General features: G+C 44.0%; 2 protein-coding genes and 1 long non-coding RNA gene across 5 annotated transcripts in view; all 3 read left to right on the forward strand.

The window, feature by feature from the left end:
* LOC126570348 (uncharacterized protein DDB_G0283357) overlaps window positions 1-7661 on the forward strand; it is a 55043-nt gene extending 47382 nt beyond the window's left edge. For all 3 annotated transcript variants that reach the window (XM_050228043.1, XM_050228044.1, XM_050228045.1), the window contains exons 4-5: window positions 118-323; window positions 2495-7661. In XM_050228043.1, the coding sequence (XP_050084000.1) occupies window positions 118-323; window positions 2495-2651 (363 nt within the window). In that variant the 3' untranslated portion in view covers window positions 2652-7661. The remainder of the gene's footprint in view (window positions 1-117; window positions 324-2494) is intronic.
* A 4914-nt stretch (window positions 7662-12575) lies between these two features.
* Window positions 12576-13235, forward strand: LOC126572645 (uncharacterized). The gene is made up of 2 exons (XR_007607965.1): window positions 12576-12664; window positions 12926-13235. It is a non-coding gene; the product is annotated as an uncharacterized LOC126572645 (long non-coding RNA).
* Window positions 13236-13266: 31 nt separating this feature from the next.
* LOC126572644 (trafficking kinesin-binding protein milt) overlaps window positions 13267-16629 on the forward strand; it is an 85543-nt gene continuing 82180 nt past the window's right edge. The window contains exons 1-2 of the mRNA XM_050232128.1: window positions 13267-13534; window positions 14317-14470. The gene's annotated coding sequence lies outside the window, so the exon portion shown is untranslated. The remainder of the gene's footprint in view (window positions 13535-14316; window positions 14471-16629) is intronic.

Here is a 16629-nt window from a genome sequence, read left to right on the forward strand (position 1 = left end):
ATCAATCCAGGAAATGCTAACCCCCAGGATGCCCGGTCCCGGTCATCGAATGCCATCGACTTTTCGGAATCAATTAATTTATGCTGCATTCCTTCTTCTTCTTCTTCTTCTCGACAGGATGTTGCCTTCATCAACCCGGCCAACGTGGTGTTCGTGTACATGCTCGTGCGCGAGCTGGTCGATGGCGAGGAGACGAAGGAGGCAGAGCTGCAGGCCGCCGTCCTTACCTGCTTGTACCTTTCCTACTCGTACATGGGAAATGAAATTAGCTACCCACTGAAACCGTTCCTAGTGGAGGACTCGAAGGATAAGTTCTGGGACAGGTAAGTGCAAAGCTCCATTCCTCCCAGTCCTCCCTCTACCCTCTTCCCTTTTTCCCCGCCAACCTCCTGTGTGTGCCGCGTTGAAGAAGGGGTTCGGTGAATGGTAAACACCGTTGCATAACAGGCTGGCAATTAATCATACCGAGCAGCATTATGGTGTTGCTCCAGGACCAAACCCATCCAAGGATCCGTATGCGACCGTCTCATGGCAACGGTTAGTGGGAAATGTGTGGTTCTCTGGTCTGCGGTGCCCAGACGCATGTGTGTCTCCACATCACAGGAGCCCAAACGTTGTGAACAGATTTTGTTCTGCTTTTGTCAAGAGCAATGGCGACGTCCACCCATAATTCGTGGAACTTGGAACACATGAAAACATCATACACTGCTCCGTACATCTCGCCACATTGAAACAGTTTTGCCCAAAAACAAATGTTTTCAAAGTTATTGTCCAATGTAGCATCGTACCAATTGGACGAATGTTTTCGAAATAATGATCACTTTCCGCACTTCAATATTCGGATCATTTAAATTGTTTGATAAATGTTTTATTTAGTGGTTATGAATAGCACGGTTTCTTAAGAAAAATCGACTAAAGCATCATTGTTTCTTCATCAAAATAGTGGCACCATTTTAAATGTTGGAAACGTCACTAACACATGACCTTTCCAACCTTTTTAATAAGCGAATATTTTTTTTATAACTCACTAGAACCATGCTTTTGTGGAATAGGAGACATTTTTATATGCTTTCATCAAAATATGAGTTATAGATAAATATGGCATTCCTTAAAAATATAAAATTATACTGTTTCATCATCAAACAGTTCAATTCTTTGGCGCGGATTAACTTAATCCCTCCTTAAAGCTCAGCTCCTGTATATTTCATTTTCCCTATTTCATCCACTGATGAAATTATTCCAGCATGTTGACTATATTATTTTCATTTTGTTGCTCTTAAAAATTAGCATAAAGTTAATATTTCATTCCAATGAAGAACATCCTTAAACAAAATGATAATCAATCGGGTGCATGTGTTAACACATTGCTGCACCTCGACCAACTAATAACTATCACAAATCCTAGATCGATTGCCAACCTACAGTAGCTTGTTAATATCTTTGCCACAATATTTAAGGAATATTTCGAGATCGCCATAAGAACGGTTCTCTTTCCCAGTTGATTGGATTTCATTCCATGATGAACTGCTTCATCATTAGTGGGCGATGCCGTTGTGACTGAAAATGCTAGAAACAGTCACAACAAAACACACCCTCCAGCATCCAGTTGAATTCAACATGATTCTGTCCGGGTACAGTGTTGTTTTCCGGTTCCGAATCCGCGGGAACCGGTGCCCGTGTTCTAATAACTCCCGAGATGAACGGCAGGATGTGGCAGCAGCAGAAGCGCTGATGGATTTATTCCGACAGCAGCAGAATTTATTGGTCCAACGATGGAAGAGCCGTGCCATGATGAGCCTTTCGTTGGTCTTGATTTATGCTCGCGGCCCCAGTCCAGATCCAGTTGCTCTCCGTGCTCCGTGAAACAGCGCGTGGCCTGTCTATCATTGCGATGTACTTGCACAAACCGAAGCGAATGTATGCTTGGTCACATTCAGCCGCTTTCTGATGGTGTGTTGCGCCTTGGAGACCCGGCCTGGCCCGTGGGGAGGAATACTACCACACCAAACTCGTGCCCAATTATCTAGAGCATTTGAAATGTGTTATAAATGGTTGATGTGGTGCGATGCGATGCGCTGCACAGCATCGAGCATCCGGCAGACAAAGAAACCTCGCAAACAAAACACGAAAAGGTTATTCGTCGTGCAAATAAAGTGTGAGAGAAAAGCGGAACGCGGGAAAGGAAGTAGAAAACGGAAAATCAATCGAATTACATCAATAAATTATTTATTCTGTCTGTGAGAGAGAGAGAGAGAGAGAGAGAGAGAGAGAGAGAGAGAGAGAGCATTGGCCTCACCCGAGACCCGAGCTACTTGGACCACTTTGGCTACTTAGATCAACATCCTAATCAAATCAACCTCTTCTCTTTCCGTGTCCCTTGCCCCCCCCCCCCTCCCCCCCTGGGGTCCAACATGCCTTCACTCATACGTTACTTTCTTTTATCTCTCTTTCCGGGAACCGGCACTCCGGCACACCATCGGTTCGCGCGGTGCAGATGTTTGCTGATCGTTAACCGGCTGTCCTCGAACATGCTGCGCATCAACGCCGAGCCGGGCTTCTTCACCGAGATCTTTACCGAGCTGAAGGCCTGCGGTATGAACACGAACCCGAGCTCCGTCGGCGGTGGCAATATGCCGTGCGGTGCGGCTTGACGCACCCGCCATCCGCGCGAAGTCGTCGTCCGGCTGTCCATTGCCGGCCAGCAGCAGAAGTACCAGCACCAGACGAGCACCCTCCAGGAGCTGACGAGTGTTGTCTGATCGGCCGCAGCATGTCCGGGCCGGGTCGGCCCCCGGGAGCCCCTCACCGTTACCAGTGCCAGCTAGTGTCCGCCATTGCCGCCGTCGTCGTCGCCATCGCCGCCACCGCACGTCACCGTGGGCTTCGGTTCACCGTCGATCCTAACGAACAGTGGCAGCCGTCGCACAGCATCACTTCCGGCTGATGCCACAGCAACAGCAGCAGGCGACGACGAAAACGACGAACGAAAAGTAACGAAACATCGTGGGAAAAGTACCTTCCGCTTCGCACACTCGAACGGGATCTGTGTGATAGTGTAGTGCGGGTGCGGGTGCGGGTGCGGTGACGTGGAATTTGTTGATTTTCTTTTTGTTTTTTTTTTTGATAATTTGTTAGTCTTTAAAGAACAGTGTGCGATTACGACACGGTCGCGAAACGAATCTCATCCAAACTGTCGAACAGGATCGTCGCAACAGTAGCCAGTCCTTCTGTGCTGAGGAAATTGTCGAGGCAGACTCATTTTATAGACCGTTCACCACCCCGGCACCAACAACCCAAAACAGAATTAACCAAAACAGAAAACCAGAACAGTTCCATCGATGTACGACGGATGTGGGATGTTACTCGTTTTTAGTGTATTTTTAGTGTATCAAACGAAGTGGAAAGGGGGATTCGATTGCAAAACATCGAAGAAGAAAAAAAACCGATGACCGTGAAGAGCTGCGCTGCGGTTCATAAAATACGAACGTGCGGGCCCGTAATTCTGGACCCCGGAAAAAAAGCTCTTCAACCCCAGCGGAACGATACATTAGTAGGCGAAGGATGGCGAGCCGCTAGACAGAGAGAGAGAGAGAGAGAGAGTGCAGTAGATTAGTAGGCATCTTCTTCTCCGGTGAACTCTCCATCATGGCCCACCCAGACCATGTTTGGTAGGGTAACATTTCAGCAAAACAAATGCGATCCTCTTTAGCACCCTTCCCAACCCCTCTCCCTCCACCAGGACCAGGGCCATTACACACTTGACAAATGTCACCACTACGGGTCATCAGAAGAAGAGTGGAAGATCCATTTTGTCCCGAAACCACAAGAACAGACTCTAGATCTAGTTGAATAATGACCACAACCAACAATAAGAACTACTACTAGAAGAAGAAGAAGAAGAAGAAGAAGAAGAAGAAAAACAAAACACCGGAAGGAAGGTGTGAACCATACCACCACACTGCCTCCCGATGATTTTGGGACGAACTGTGGCAACGTGACGCCCGAGGGTTTGGGCCAGAAAAGGGCCAGAGATCATTTTGCTAAAGAGCGACCAAACGAGGTCAAACGTAGGGCAAGCCGCAGCATAAGGCAACTAGATTGTTCGTCGCTTGTTGCGGAAAATGGCGCCGATTCGATTTACCGACGGAATTAGTGCGAGCCGTGCGAGAGTGATGTTGCGAATATTCGGTAGTTTTATTCCACCATTTGCCACAACACAGTTTGTGCGGGAAAATGCATTCCGCCTTTTCTTTCCCCCTTTTCTCCGAACAGAGACCGAACGTTCTTCGTTCCCATCCACCCGTTCCCCAATCATCCATTTGTATAGTGTGTAAGTGAATGTTAATGTTTTACAAATGTGACCTATATAGAACAATTCCACGAGGGCGCACGAGAAAGTGTTGAGAGACACGGAGGATGGGCCTAGGGGCAGGTAGTGTGATAGGCAAGGCAAGGCTCATGGTTCTCATGGTTTCTGCCACTTTCGAAATAGGCACTACTTCTTCACTCGGTTCGTTTACAGACACCATTTTTTTTCTTTTGTTTTGTAGAGTTTGTTTTCTGCCCCTGATGCCAAGGTCATTGAGGAGAGCGTTATCGTTGTATATCATTACCCACAGATATACCCTTGTTTAACATATCGCTTGCATTTCGAGTTAGATTCGCCCTAGGTTCGTGAATAATGTTCGTTTGCAACTCTTCCTTTAGGTTTATTGCGTCTTTTGGTGATTAATATCTTGGGCCATATCTTGCCTCTCTAGTCGGTGGGCTCTCTCTGGAATGTGATCGCAGTGATACTACCTTTTAACTTAATTTATTTAATACGCATTTGAGATCTCGATCCAAACAAAAACGAGAAATGGTTGCACTCCGCGTGTAGAGTGGAAGCCGGGAAGGGTCAACAACCAAAACTCAAAGCCTCCGGGGGGCTCCGGGAGCACGATAGTTTCGTAAGTTTTTTTCTTTCACTAACCGTAAGCAATTCGTGGTGGTGGTGGTACAGCAGTAATCGGGAGCATAACATGTTGTAAATAGCGGTGAGAAGAAGAAGAAGAAACGGTGCCACTAGAAAGTGTGAAGAGCATCGAGAGTTTGAGGCAAAGAGTAATTACTGTAAGAAGCCAGCAGTCGTCAGCAGGAGTCACATACATTCCATCCAGTTTGCGTTTTAAAACAAAACTCATTTCTCCGTTTCACGCTTCCGTTTCGTTCATTTGAGCCTCGCCCTGTGTAACAAATGACCGTACGTCACCTTGGCTCCCGCGGAATTCCCCGAAAAAGCGGCAACGAATTCGTGGTGGCCACATATACCTGTTCTACCGTCGTCTAATAGATAATGGGAGTAAAAGTCCGTGCCGTCGCATCCCACGGCGATGACGGCGGACAAACGGCACTAGATAAGTAATTGATTAGTTGGATTAGTAAACTGCAGCTACCGACGCAGTACGTCCAGGTCCAATTGTTTCTCCATTCGTCCATTCTGGTTCTGGTTCAGTTCTTTCTAACCACACGCTTACGTCATGCATATCCTTCTCGAACATTCATTTTTGATAATTCGAAATATTAAACGGGCCAAAAAAGAAAACGGAAAGCGGGAACGAAACGGAGCAAGCGGTGATCAGCCCCTGGACACAGAGCCTGATTGATGGTAGCCAGGAATAAAAGAAGGAAGAAAGAAAGGAAGGAAAAGACAACCAGCAGATAAAATAGTATTAGCGTTGTTTGCTAGCCCCTTGGTCCCCTTTGTAAACAGTGTGTGGTTGGCAAATGGCAAGTGTAGGGAATGGCCGGACGATGTGCAATTAGAGTTCCGATAGAATTAGCTCAAAACCAGAAGCATGCCCTGCGATCCTTCTGCGGATTGTGGTAGCAGGCTCCGGGCAGACCGGTGCGTGTATGTACGTGTGCGTGCGCGTGTGTGTGCAATAGTATAAAAGTGGATGGAACGGGCTGGAACTACCTGCGCTACTGAACCCCCGGTGGGGCGAAAATGGTTGTTTCATACAAAAGCAGAAAAACAAAAACACACTACAAAAATGGGTGCATTACGAAGCACCGGCACTCGGAACCAATCCACACTAGTATTCTTCCAAAAGTTGATCTGCGTTGAAGTGACACAAATTCCTCTCTTATTCGCGATACTGGGGAGCGGGCCCTCGAGAGTAGTAGCCCGCTGAAGGCTAGCCATACTCTCTCTCTCCCTCTAGAATCAAGCCAGAGGTGAAGAGGTCTAGAGAGAGAGAAAATCGTAGCAACCCAAGAAAGAAAGAAAATCGAAAAAAAAACACTCAAACAACAAACTCTTAAAACGAAGTAATGCAAAAGTACGATCTAGAAAACTGGATATTATGGATATAATGTTGAATGTTGAATTAAACTTGATAACCCTTTAGCGAAGAGTGTGCAAGAATGGCGAATCGCAAAATCGAAGAAATACGAAAACACGACGACTACTCAGATGAACATGCTCGATGGGAAATCGGATGTGAAGCACGACTTCGATCGAACGATCGTCATCCAGTGAGTATCGAGGAGCACGAGAGAGAGAGAGAGAGAGTGCGATATGCTGTTGCTGTAGATCATACCTGTTCATAGCACCACGGCCGCTCCTTCTCGTACGACCAACAGAAAAAAAGGAAAACCTTTTGAGCGTCGCGCGCATCAACGTCGAAACCAAGGAACCGGATGGACAGCTGGTGGTTGCCCCCTCGGGAATCGGGGATACATGAAGGTACATTTTCGCGGCAGCAAAAAGAGAGAGACCAAACTAACTAGAGTGCGAAATGCGGTGGTTTCCTAGCTCGATGTGGATCTCAGTGACCATCGAGCTAGCTCATGTAGATTAGTAGAGTTTTACTGTGCGGTGGAGGCGGAAGGATGTTTAGCAGTACACTGTTTTATCTTATTGGATTTTTCGGTTTCGGTTTCCTTCTTCAAACGCGTTTGGTGCCACCTTCCTGTTCTGACGACATAACGACGAAGTGTTAAATCGAACTTTCGTTTAAAACAAAGAGAGGTTTAAGCGATTTTGTGATCCACAAAAATCATTCAAACGTCGAAACCGTAGAAAAAAGGGATCGAACGGACGACGGGGCAGGCCTGTTGCTTCACCCATCTATTTGCGCATTCGAATAAACTCAGTTGGCCATACCAAAAATGGCCTCGCAATGGGCTCCGTAGTCGTCGCAGATCGACGCGGTATCGCGGGTTAGATGCTGGAACTAGAATCAATACCAAACGCAACGGTTGCGTAAGATGTTTTTCAACACACTAATGGTTCATTAGCTTGTTGATAAAATAAAAAATCTGAAATCTGAATAGAAAACAAAGGCCGACAGAAACCAGAGGTACTACAAAGTGGAGATCTAATCGCCGGGGGAAGAGATGGTAGAGCGGTACTTTAACTAACATACTTGGTACGTAACTGCGCGTTCATTGCAACAACAAAAAAAACACCGACACACCGATGTAAAAGACACACACAATAAACACAGAAACTCAATATAAAACCAAAGCACATGCCAACAAGCAAACTTGGAAACTTTCCACCAGGCATATTCGGGCTGGTTTCGGGGCATCGCCACCCAAGTGCAAGGAAATGTGCAAATTGAACAAATACTATGACAAATTATAATTTTTTAAGTAGAGAAAATAAACCAAATGAAAAAAAAGTTCATAAAAACGGAATACCAATGTGTATTACTTTGTGATATTTTTTTGTTGCTGTTATAATTCACTACATACAGGAATGCGGTTTGTTTAGCTTTATTCTAGTGTTCTAAATCATTGGTAGCAGCTAGACTTCACGCGAAAGCTGTTACGTTGCTTTGAGGGGGTACTTCGGTAATTTCTAGCCAAAAAAAGGATCATTTTTGAAGATTTTTTGTGACGTTACCATTCAACTTTATTTTTTCAAATGAATGGAATATTAAACTAAAACTTTTGAAGAATATTTAGTTCTATTTTGGGGAAGATTTAATAAAAACTTCATCCATGGCATCACATTTCGAAAATGTGATAAAAATTTCGCGGATTTTCAAAAATCTATAACTCTGTCAATTTTGCCAAATTTTTACACAATACTATTGAAAGAATCAGCAGTGAGGGAAAAGTGTTAAAAATATGTGTCAAAAAAAAAATTAAATATCGAAGCTCCCCATTAACTTAACACAGCTGAGATCGTATGGCATATATCGAGCAGAACAAAAAACGATGAATAAAGACATTGCTCGTTCAAAATCATCACCAACACTCACTTCATTATTTAGCCATATCAAATTCATCCCACTGTAACTTCTGATTGAAACGAATTTTTACTCCAATAAAACCAACAAAGAAAGGGGTTCACCACATCCGAAATCATGCGTCAAACGTTCCAATTTGTGGTTTGGTGATCTAGATTAATTATTTAGGTGAAATACAGCCAAAGTTGGCAGTTTGAACATTATATAGTCCGTTTTTGCGACGACGTTATAATCCGAAAACAGTTTAAGCAATTTCTATTACAGCAAGCTTGTGTCAAGATGCATGGGATGGTGGAAAAATTAAGCAAAATATTTGCATGTGTGCCGAGTTAGAGATTTCAATAGGATTTAGAGACCCTCAAAATCCAGGTATCGATACGGATATTGCCCTGTGACGGATTTTAACGGCCTGGTTTTTGTTTTTGTAACCACCTCCTTCAACTTCCTACCCCTCACAGATATTATAAAAAAAACTACTCTTAATTTAATAAAAGTCTTATTACTAATCAAACTACTTTAAATCAATCTACTAAATAATCGTAAAGATCGCATTATTTGATAAATTCATAATTATAGCTGCCGAAATCAATAACAGCAGTTAATAAACCTTCTACCAAATCGGTTGAGATGTAGATATGTGTTTTTTACGTATAATATTATAATAAATATAATGTAATATAACAACAACTAATAAAAATGTAAGACCTCCATGACTTATAAAATGATCCCATTTTAATTTATTTACGATATCGTTTTGTCGCGCAATCGGAAGAAGCGTGGGGATATCAAGTAAGTAAATGCGTATTAAATTAGATTTCGGTTGGCGTCCTGTTGCAAACATGTACCCGCTATCATCATCGTTGCTTTTGCGGGGCGTTGCTTTTGGGGATATAGAAATTGTTTGAAGGAGTGTTTTCCTTTTTGAAGAAATTATGTTAGGGAACAGGCTGCTTTGATGATGTTGTCTATAGTGGCAACCGTGTCCTGAATGAAACGAAACGGGAAAACTATTGTTTGGAATCTGTGTTCTGTTGCTAAGCATCCAAGTAATCCATAATAAAATAAAGGGAATGTTTCAGCATTAATGCTATTTGGTACAATAGCCAAGAATAGGTGAAGATCGTGATGCAGACATTCGCACCCAGCCACCTGAAAACAGCGCCAACATAAAAAACACCCAGCTTCCGGTCAGGGAGTAGAAGACCATCGCCAGAGTGACTCTGCGTCTTGGAAGAAGGCGCAATCTAGTCCGCTTAACTGATTTTCTGTATTTTTCAGAGCAGATATGATCAGCTGCATCAGCGCACCAGCCGAAGAAGGCAACTTACCGGCGTCAGATGAATGAGCGATGGATGGCCACTGAACATCCTCTTGATGACCCCGAGAACTTCGATTCGCTACCAAATCTTAGACGTGATCGGAATCAAGGAATGGCTTCTGCGTGATTAAAGACCGCTGGCGATCCCGGAAGGAAGCTTCAGGAGAGGGTGGGACGCTGCTGGAGATGGATGATTACAAACAGCCCGCGACACAATCTCACTTTTCTATCCGTTTTCCTCCATGAATACGGCTCATGTCGACATCGAATCATAATGTACCCAATTCAGGAATTAGTAGAATTTCGGGATTCCAGCCCGATGACGTAGACATGATATACGCAGGATTTGCGGAACGAGTATAAAAATTAAAGATGGCCCACCAGCCATTATTAAGCATTATGCAGATGATATCGGACATCGCAGAAGAGGAAGCAAATGAATAATAAAATGTTCGATTGTAATAATCATCAGTAACACAACACACACAAACTATCCTCTTGTAGCAATAAGTCACTTCACTCTGATGGCAGCTATTATTCATCTTATCATGCTTGTTTTCCGTCTTGTTTCTTCCCCGGCTCGACTTCAACCCATACTCTGGAGTGGCGGGATGGGATGCTGTGGGGATAAATCGTGTGTTTGTTAAGTCCATCGTGTTGAATCGCTGAAAATATTTCCGACCGCAACATAACAACCGCATTAACACAATATTAAGATGGTTTATCAATAGATAGACCAATAATTTGATCAATCTCTGAGAATTTTCTGTTTTGTATTCCTATATATTTCACTTCCATTATTTCATTTCAGTTTTGAAGCAAATACATTTTTAGTTAGGTTTATCAATAAGTGCATTGCTCCTTGCTAATCGCAATTTAATGCAAAAAAGACCGCTTCTCTTTGACAAAAATAATTGATAATCTCGCAACGCGTAAGGGTATCCTAATCGAGAATGTAAGAGAAGTCATTATCCCTCTAATGGCCATGGGTCCTGCTACGCAATCTCAGAAGTTCCTCTAAGTTCGGACACATTTTCCGGAGTTCAACAATACTCATCTCATCTACAGTGCAATTAATGAAATGCAATCTGCGCAGACGTTTCATGGCACTTTTCAAGCAAGTAAAATATGATTTTTCAAACGATCCTCCGTAAATCTTGAGTATCTCCAAATGTTTGAGCCTAAGAAATAAAGCCTTCAGTACATTATTTGGTGCACAATATCTTTTTCCACAATCGTAATACTCAAACAGCAAATGTAGTTCTGTCAAATGCGAATTGGTTTTAAAGAGTTCATAAATCAAGTCTTCTCCATACGGTTCGATTTGAACCGTGAGCTTACTAACAGACATGGGAAGTTTCACATTACTGCATACGCTGTAGATGCGTACTTCTTCTATCTGGGTTAATGTCGATAAATCTATGCCTTCCGATACACTCCACCATCCGATTCCAAGCACACGAAGATTTACGAGTTTTGAGAGACCCTTAAAAGATATTTCCTTATCCACTATACCCGTAATGTGCAATTCCTTTAGTGTCATGTGTGATTCACAAATCAAATCCAAAAATTCCTTTGGTACAACATAATTATAGGACAACTCCACTCGTTCGCATACCATTGTTTCTAGTTTTTTTAATCGACGCAAGATGAGTGGGTCTGATTTTATCATATTTATGTACTTGGGGTAAATAAGTCTATAGTCTATAGACAAGAACACGGCAAGATGCTTCAAGTTGGAGAGCACATACTGAGAGCTGTTGTCAGGACGATAAAGAGTAGGCAGTGTGCATTTCAATGTTTCTAACTGCGGCATATCCAAACTAACCCTTATTGGCGATTGTATCTCCAAACACTTCACTGAATTGCTGCAAAGTTTTGGAATTGTATCGCAATTTGAATCCGCTACATTATTTCTACAGTCTTTCACTGTTAGCGAACGGAGCTGTGGCATACACGGTAATGCATCGGCTAGCATGGCAAATAAGATATTAGCATTTACCATCGCATAATATTTCGTATAATGAAGCTCCAGCGAGTGGAGATGATTCGATAATTTCGGGAGAGAAGCGGCCCAAGTAGATCGAAAGTTTTCTTCCGGCCACATTCTTGCATTCCAGATTAAGCGTCGATAACGCCGCTGCGACTTTTTCATTATTTCACTCGGCTTTTCCATCTCTCTTTTAAAATGCAGTAATCCTTGGCTGAATGGCGATTTCCCTGGATGGGTATCTAAAAAACGCTGCGCTTCGACCTTAAACGTAAATCTGCGGGTGATGATGACGTTCCATCTCTGGCAGACGAGAGTTGCGTTCTTCGCGCATTCTAGATCCAGGTGGTCAAAAATCATCTCAAGCACCTGGTGAAGAGAACAGCTAATGAAATCCAAGTACAAAGAGTATTTCACTTATTTTACTTACTTCATCAGGCAGGAGGTTTATATAATTTGCCCTGAGCTCACGTATCATACGTCCCGATGACATTTTTCTCAACTCACACTCAACAGAACACAAAATCACGTGTTTTTCTTCCGATCTGCTCCAGCAATTCCAGGAATTTTCCTGTTACCGCCTGCTTCGAAATTTTCTGCGAATTAACGGACGGGGCAGCCGGCAGCCCCAATTGGCCGCGCCGAATTGAGATCAGGACCAAAAGTAGTCCGGTTTGGTACAAAAGTGGTACCAAACGAGGTCCAGGAGCAATTTGTTCGCCTAGAGGCGATCGTTATCGCTTCACCAGAATAAGCACCTATATTTACGCTAGAGATTATGCTTGGTCTGTCGCAGGCTAGAGGATTTTTTAAAAATTGCAAAATTTTTAATAATTAACCACTTGAATTTAACCCCAACTAATTTATGGTTATTCGAGGCACTTTGCGTTTGACAGTTGCTGTCACTTTTTGCTGCTCGGACTTTTATCTCACTCTGCCCGATTTCCTGTAGGAAAGAGTGAGTGAGAAAAAGGAAGGGGTTTGAAACCAGCGTTTGTGTCTGTGTTGCGTGCGTGCGTGCGATGGGATAGGATGATGGTGATTTGATTCACGAAATGAAAGAAAGCACGAGGAAGGCGATTTTGCGGTGATAATCGAAGTGATAACGTGCAGGTTAGCCGCAGTAGTGCAATGATCCTTTTTGTTGCTTTTGGAGACCGAGTTTCTCTTTGTGGTGGAAGGGGGGCAACTTTTTGCTCTTGATTGTGATTGTGAGAGGGAGAGGAAGAGAGTTGTTCTCCCGCCGATTATGTGATGTTTTTACTAGAACAACGCAAAGTTTCGTGATTTTGTGAAAAGGAAATTGGCGTGTGCCTCGCCAGGAAGGCAGCCCAGTAATTCGCTATTCTCGCCTTTTCCCTGTCGCTTTTCCAGCTCAGCCAAACATCGGTGATTCTCCGTGAAGTGTGACCTCATCGGCCGCGAGCAGAATTTCCGAAGAAAAAAAAGCAGCTGAAAAAAGTGTCGGTTTTTTCGTGTTTTGTAAATTTGTCGTGCGTGAAAGTGCGCGAGAGGAAAATCGCCGAAAATCAGTGTGTGTCCGTTTGTGTCTTTTTTTTTGTTTGGTCTAACCGAGCACGATTGTTTCGTGAATTTCGTGAGCGAGTGCGGAGAGAAGTGTTTGCTTTTTGGCTCGAAAAGCAATCAGCACCGAAAAGTGAAGGGGCGCCAGCAAGGAGAAACCAAGGAGCAAGGAGCCCCCCCCCCCCCCCCCCCGCTGTGGCCACATCCGTTGCTCGAGGCTGGGTTTTCTTTGTCCCCCGAAAGAAAATAGCAGCTACGCGCTGTGGAGTCCAGAAAGAAGTCCTTTCCGTGTGGCTGGACGAGGGGAGCGATGCGCACCGGATAAAGCGCGCGTGACCCTGACACACTTCTTGGCCAGCCGTTGAAAGAAAAGCAATCCAGGAGCAAACGATCATCGGGGAAGCTGTCCAGCGCCAGTTTGACCCACACCAAAGAATAACCAAAAACAACCCCGCAAAGGTAAATTATTCGCCATTTGCCAACAAGATGATGCCACAAAACAGGCAGTTGACGCGATTATGTCATCCCACATACGAATTGCAGCGCGTGGAAGGATGGAACGGGCTCGCAAAGCTTGCTTCGACGTCGAGGTTTATCTGTTCCGCAAAATGGTCGAGGTCGCTTGATGAAGATTCGTGAGCTGCTGTTTCCCTCGGTTCGGTTGACCCTAACCTTGAAGCGGCAGCTACGTTAGTGAAGGCATCACGTCGAAAACGGTCGCCACAATTGGGTTGGATGTGCGTATATTGCCCCGAAAGGCCCGGCTCAGAAACGGCACCAGCTTCTAGTTCATACCTTGGCCTGCCAGCCTGCCTGCCTGGCTGCCCGTGGTCCGATCAGCTGGTGGCACTGTTATTGTTTTATTCATGAGCGAAACATCACGAACCTCGCGGGGAATCCACCACCTCTTTCGGTGTGGAGTTAAAAAGTTTCCTTTTTTAAGTTTTGACCAAGCCACCTGATGTTGGTTGCTGGCTTTCGGGTAAACACATTTGCATCGGACCAATTAATTTCTCTTTCGCCGGCATAATTGGACCACATAACTGCGTTACGCATGTTGCCGAAGGAGCATAGTCGCAGCGTGCTGCGATCAAAATGATGATCACTTGAAAATGGAATGCTCACTTTTCTAGCGATTTCATCTACCGCATGATATTCTTAACTTTTCTCCCCCTCACCATCCCCTGCTCTGCGATATCCCTTTTTGAAGCTCGTTTATCATATTGTTTTCCTCTTTGCAGCAGCACAACAGCAACAACAACTAGCCCAACCAAAAGAGAAAAAAGGAGAAATGACGAAAATCGATCGTGTAACGATTTAATTCCCTATCCTGTGAACGACACACTGCAAATCACAAACCCAATCGCGCGGTGCACATCATTTCATCAGCAAGAGGTGAGCATCGCTAACGCCGCAGAATATCGCTTATCTTATCATGCACCACCCACGCTGGACAGCAAGCAATGGCAGACGAAGCTGACTGACGGTGTTACCGGTCGCCCCTCCCTGGCTTATCGTGGTTCGAAGTTCGATTATCACTTTGCCCTCACGGTCACGGAGTGGATTTTGCGCATGGAATTCGTGCAAAATTCGTGCAAAGATCAAAATCGTTGTCTAACGTTTGAGGGAACGGATACGGTTTGTTAACTTGCTCTCATTTATGCATCGTGTTGTAAAAATTTGAAGATGAGTCTTTGCTTTTTGGTTTTGAAAGGTGTTAAGGAATCGAACATTTCTCCGTATTTTTTATGTTTTTAATCGTAAATTGGAACCGAACTGAATTAGTTTCTTTTTTGGTCCTTCAGCTTCTATGGATTATAAGAAAAGACCAACATTTCAAACGAAATTGGTTATGAAACCTGAGATTAACTGTGGAATGTTTCTATCGCTCTCCAGGAATTCCTTGTTCCCGATGCTGGTTATCGCGATTGAAGAAGAGATCATTTTCTTCTTGAATGTTTCCCTGCATTTTATGCTTATTCTCAAAAGACTATATTCTGCATGATGGACTCTCGGCTATTATAGGAATTGTGGCAATAACGAAAAGCTTTAGTCGGTCGGATCCGTTCTAGTATTTCAAAGAAGAAAATTTCAAGTTTCTTCTTAAAAATTTAAGCATTGATTGGAGTAGGTTGTTTGCTAGATACGCCAGGCTCTCGAAATTAATATTTCACCTCAGCCTGTGATTCATTATTTTATTTCTTACATTTTGCCAATTAAGATCGTCAAAAACTCCGTAAACGCACCAGTTCTTCCAACAATATTCAACAAAACTCTAACAATGTTTTATTTTTCTATCAAAGTCGACTGCTCCATTAGATAATCCATCCTCTTTATTCCATCAAAGGTTCCAAATGTCATAGAACTGCGCGAAACCCCAATCGATCAACCTGAAGGATCTAGAAATTAGTTAGAATCTCTCTGCTTACGTAAAAGCCTCTCGATGTAGGTCATACACCATCGGTGCCGTGGTTCCTATCTGTTCGTACTAAAATTGGATCAATAAATTGTCTCCTCTTTAAGGCGCGATAAGCCGGCCAAGACTCGTGTCCAAAAACACGACCCCGCACCGGTGCACACGTGTTATTGGATTATAGAGAAAAGGGAAAATGTGCTGCATCTCAAATGCATCTCGCACGCACGAGTGACAACGTTGAAACAATATTCTGTTTGTTGTTTTTATGGCAGCTCAGAGGAAGGAAGTTCGTGGGATTCTCAGTAGGTCGGATGACCGGTTGTTAATTAGTGGACTTCATCTTACAACACGAAACACGATCCCTTGGATATGTGTCGGTGGAGATGGTTTTGTCACATTCAAGCCATCGCTTTCCGGCAGCATGGGATGCAAAACAGCTTGTTTCCTGTAGCTAGTGATCCAAATTATATTTCCTTATATTCCCTACAATATTTGTAGATGCTCTATCTCTGTCTACTAACTGGGTACTGGGCGACTGTATTTGATTCCGTGTTCCGCCTCGCAACACGTACTATCGACTAAAGCTACGAATGGAATGTGTCATTTTGAGTTGAGTCCACGCTTCATTGCGTGGAGAATTGACCGTGCCGTAGCTGAATCCCACCGCTAAAAACAGCTCCATTTGCCGGCCGGTTAGTCGCCGCCGTGCACTAATAGCAACATGGAACCGTTGCATCGGTTGACACCAATCGTGCCGGTGAGACATAAGTTTGGATTCAGAAATAGCCCCCGATTGAACATGGTTACAGCCACTGTTGCTGGTGCGCTGCTGTGTAATCTCTTCACAAGCTACATCTTTTCAGTTCCAAACGATGGTGGTACAATTGATCGAGTATTACAAAGGATGTTCCTTGTATAAAACCTAGAAAAGATCGGGAATTTAAATATCTTCTTAGTTTCCAGATTGAGCGAACTCTACATTGCGGACGCTACCGTTTCCTTAACACCTGATAGAGTGGCCTCCTAACGGTGGATAAGCAGACATGTTGTTGGATTTCATCGACTGGCATCGACCAAGCAAGGAAGAGAAGCTGGCAATAGAAGATAGGAGAGGTACTTAACTCGTGCGCTCAGGGAA

The sequence above is a fragment of the Anopheles aquasalis genome, chromosome 2, assembly GCF_943734665.1.
Source record: "Anopheles aquasalis chromosome 2, idAnoAquaMG_Q_19, whole genome shotgun sequence".
NCBI lineage: Eukaryota > Metazoa > Arthropoda > Insecta > Diptera > Culicidae > Anopheles > Anopheles aquasalis.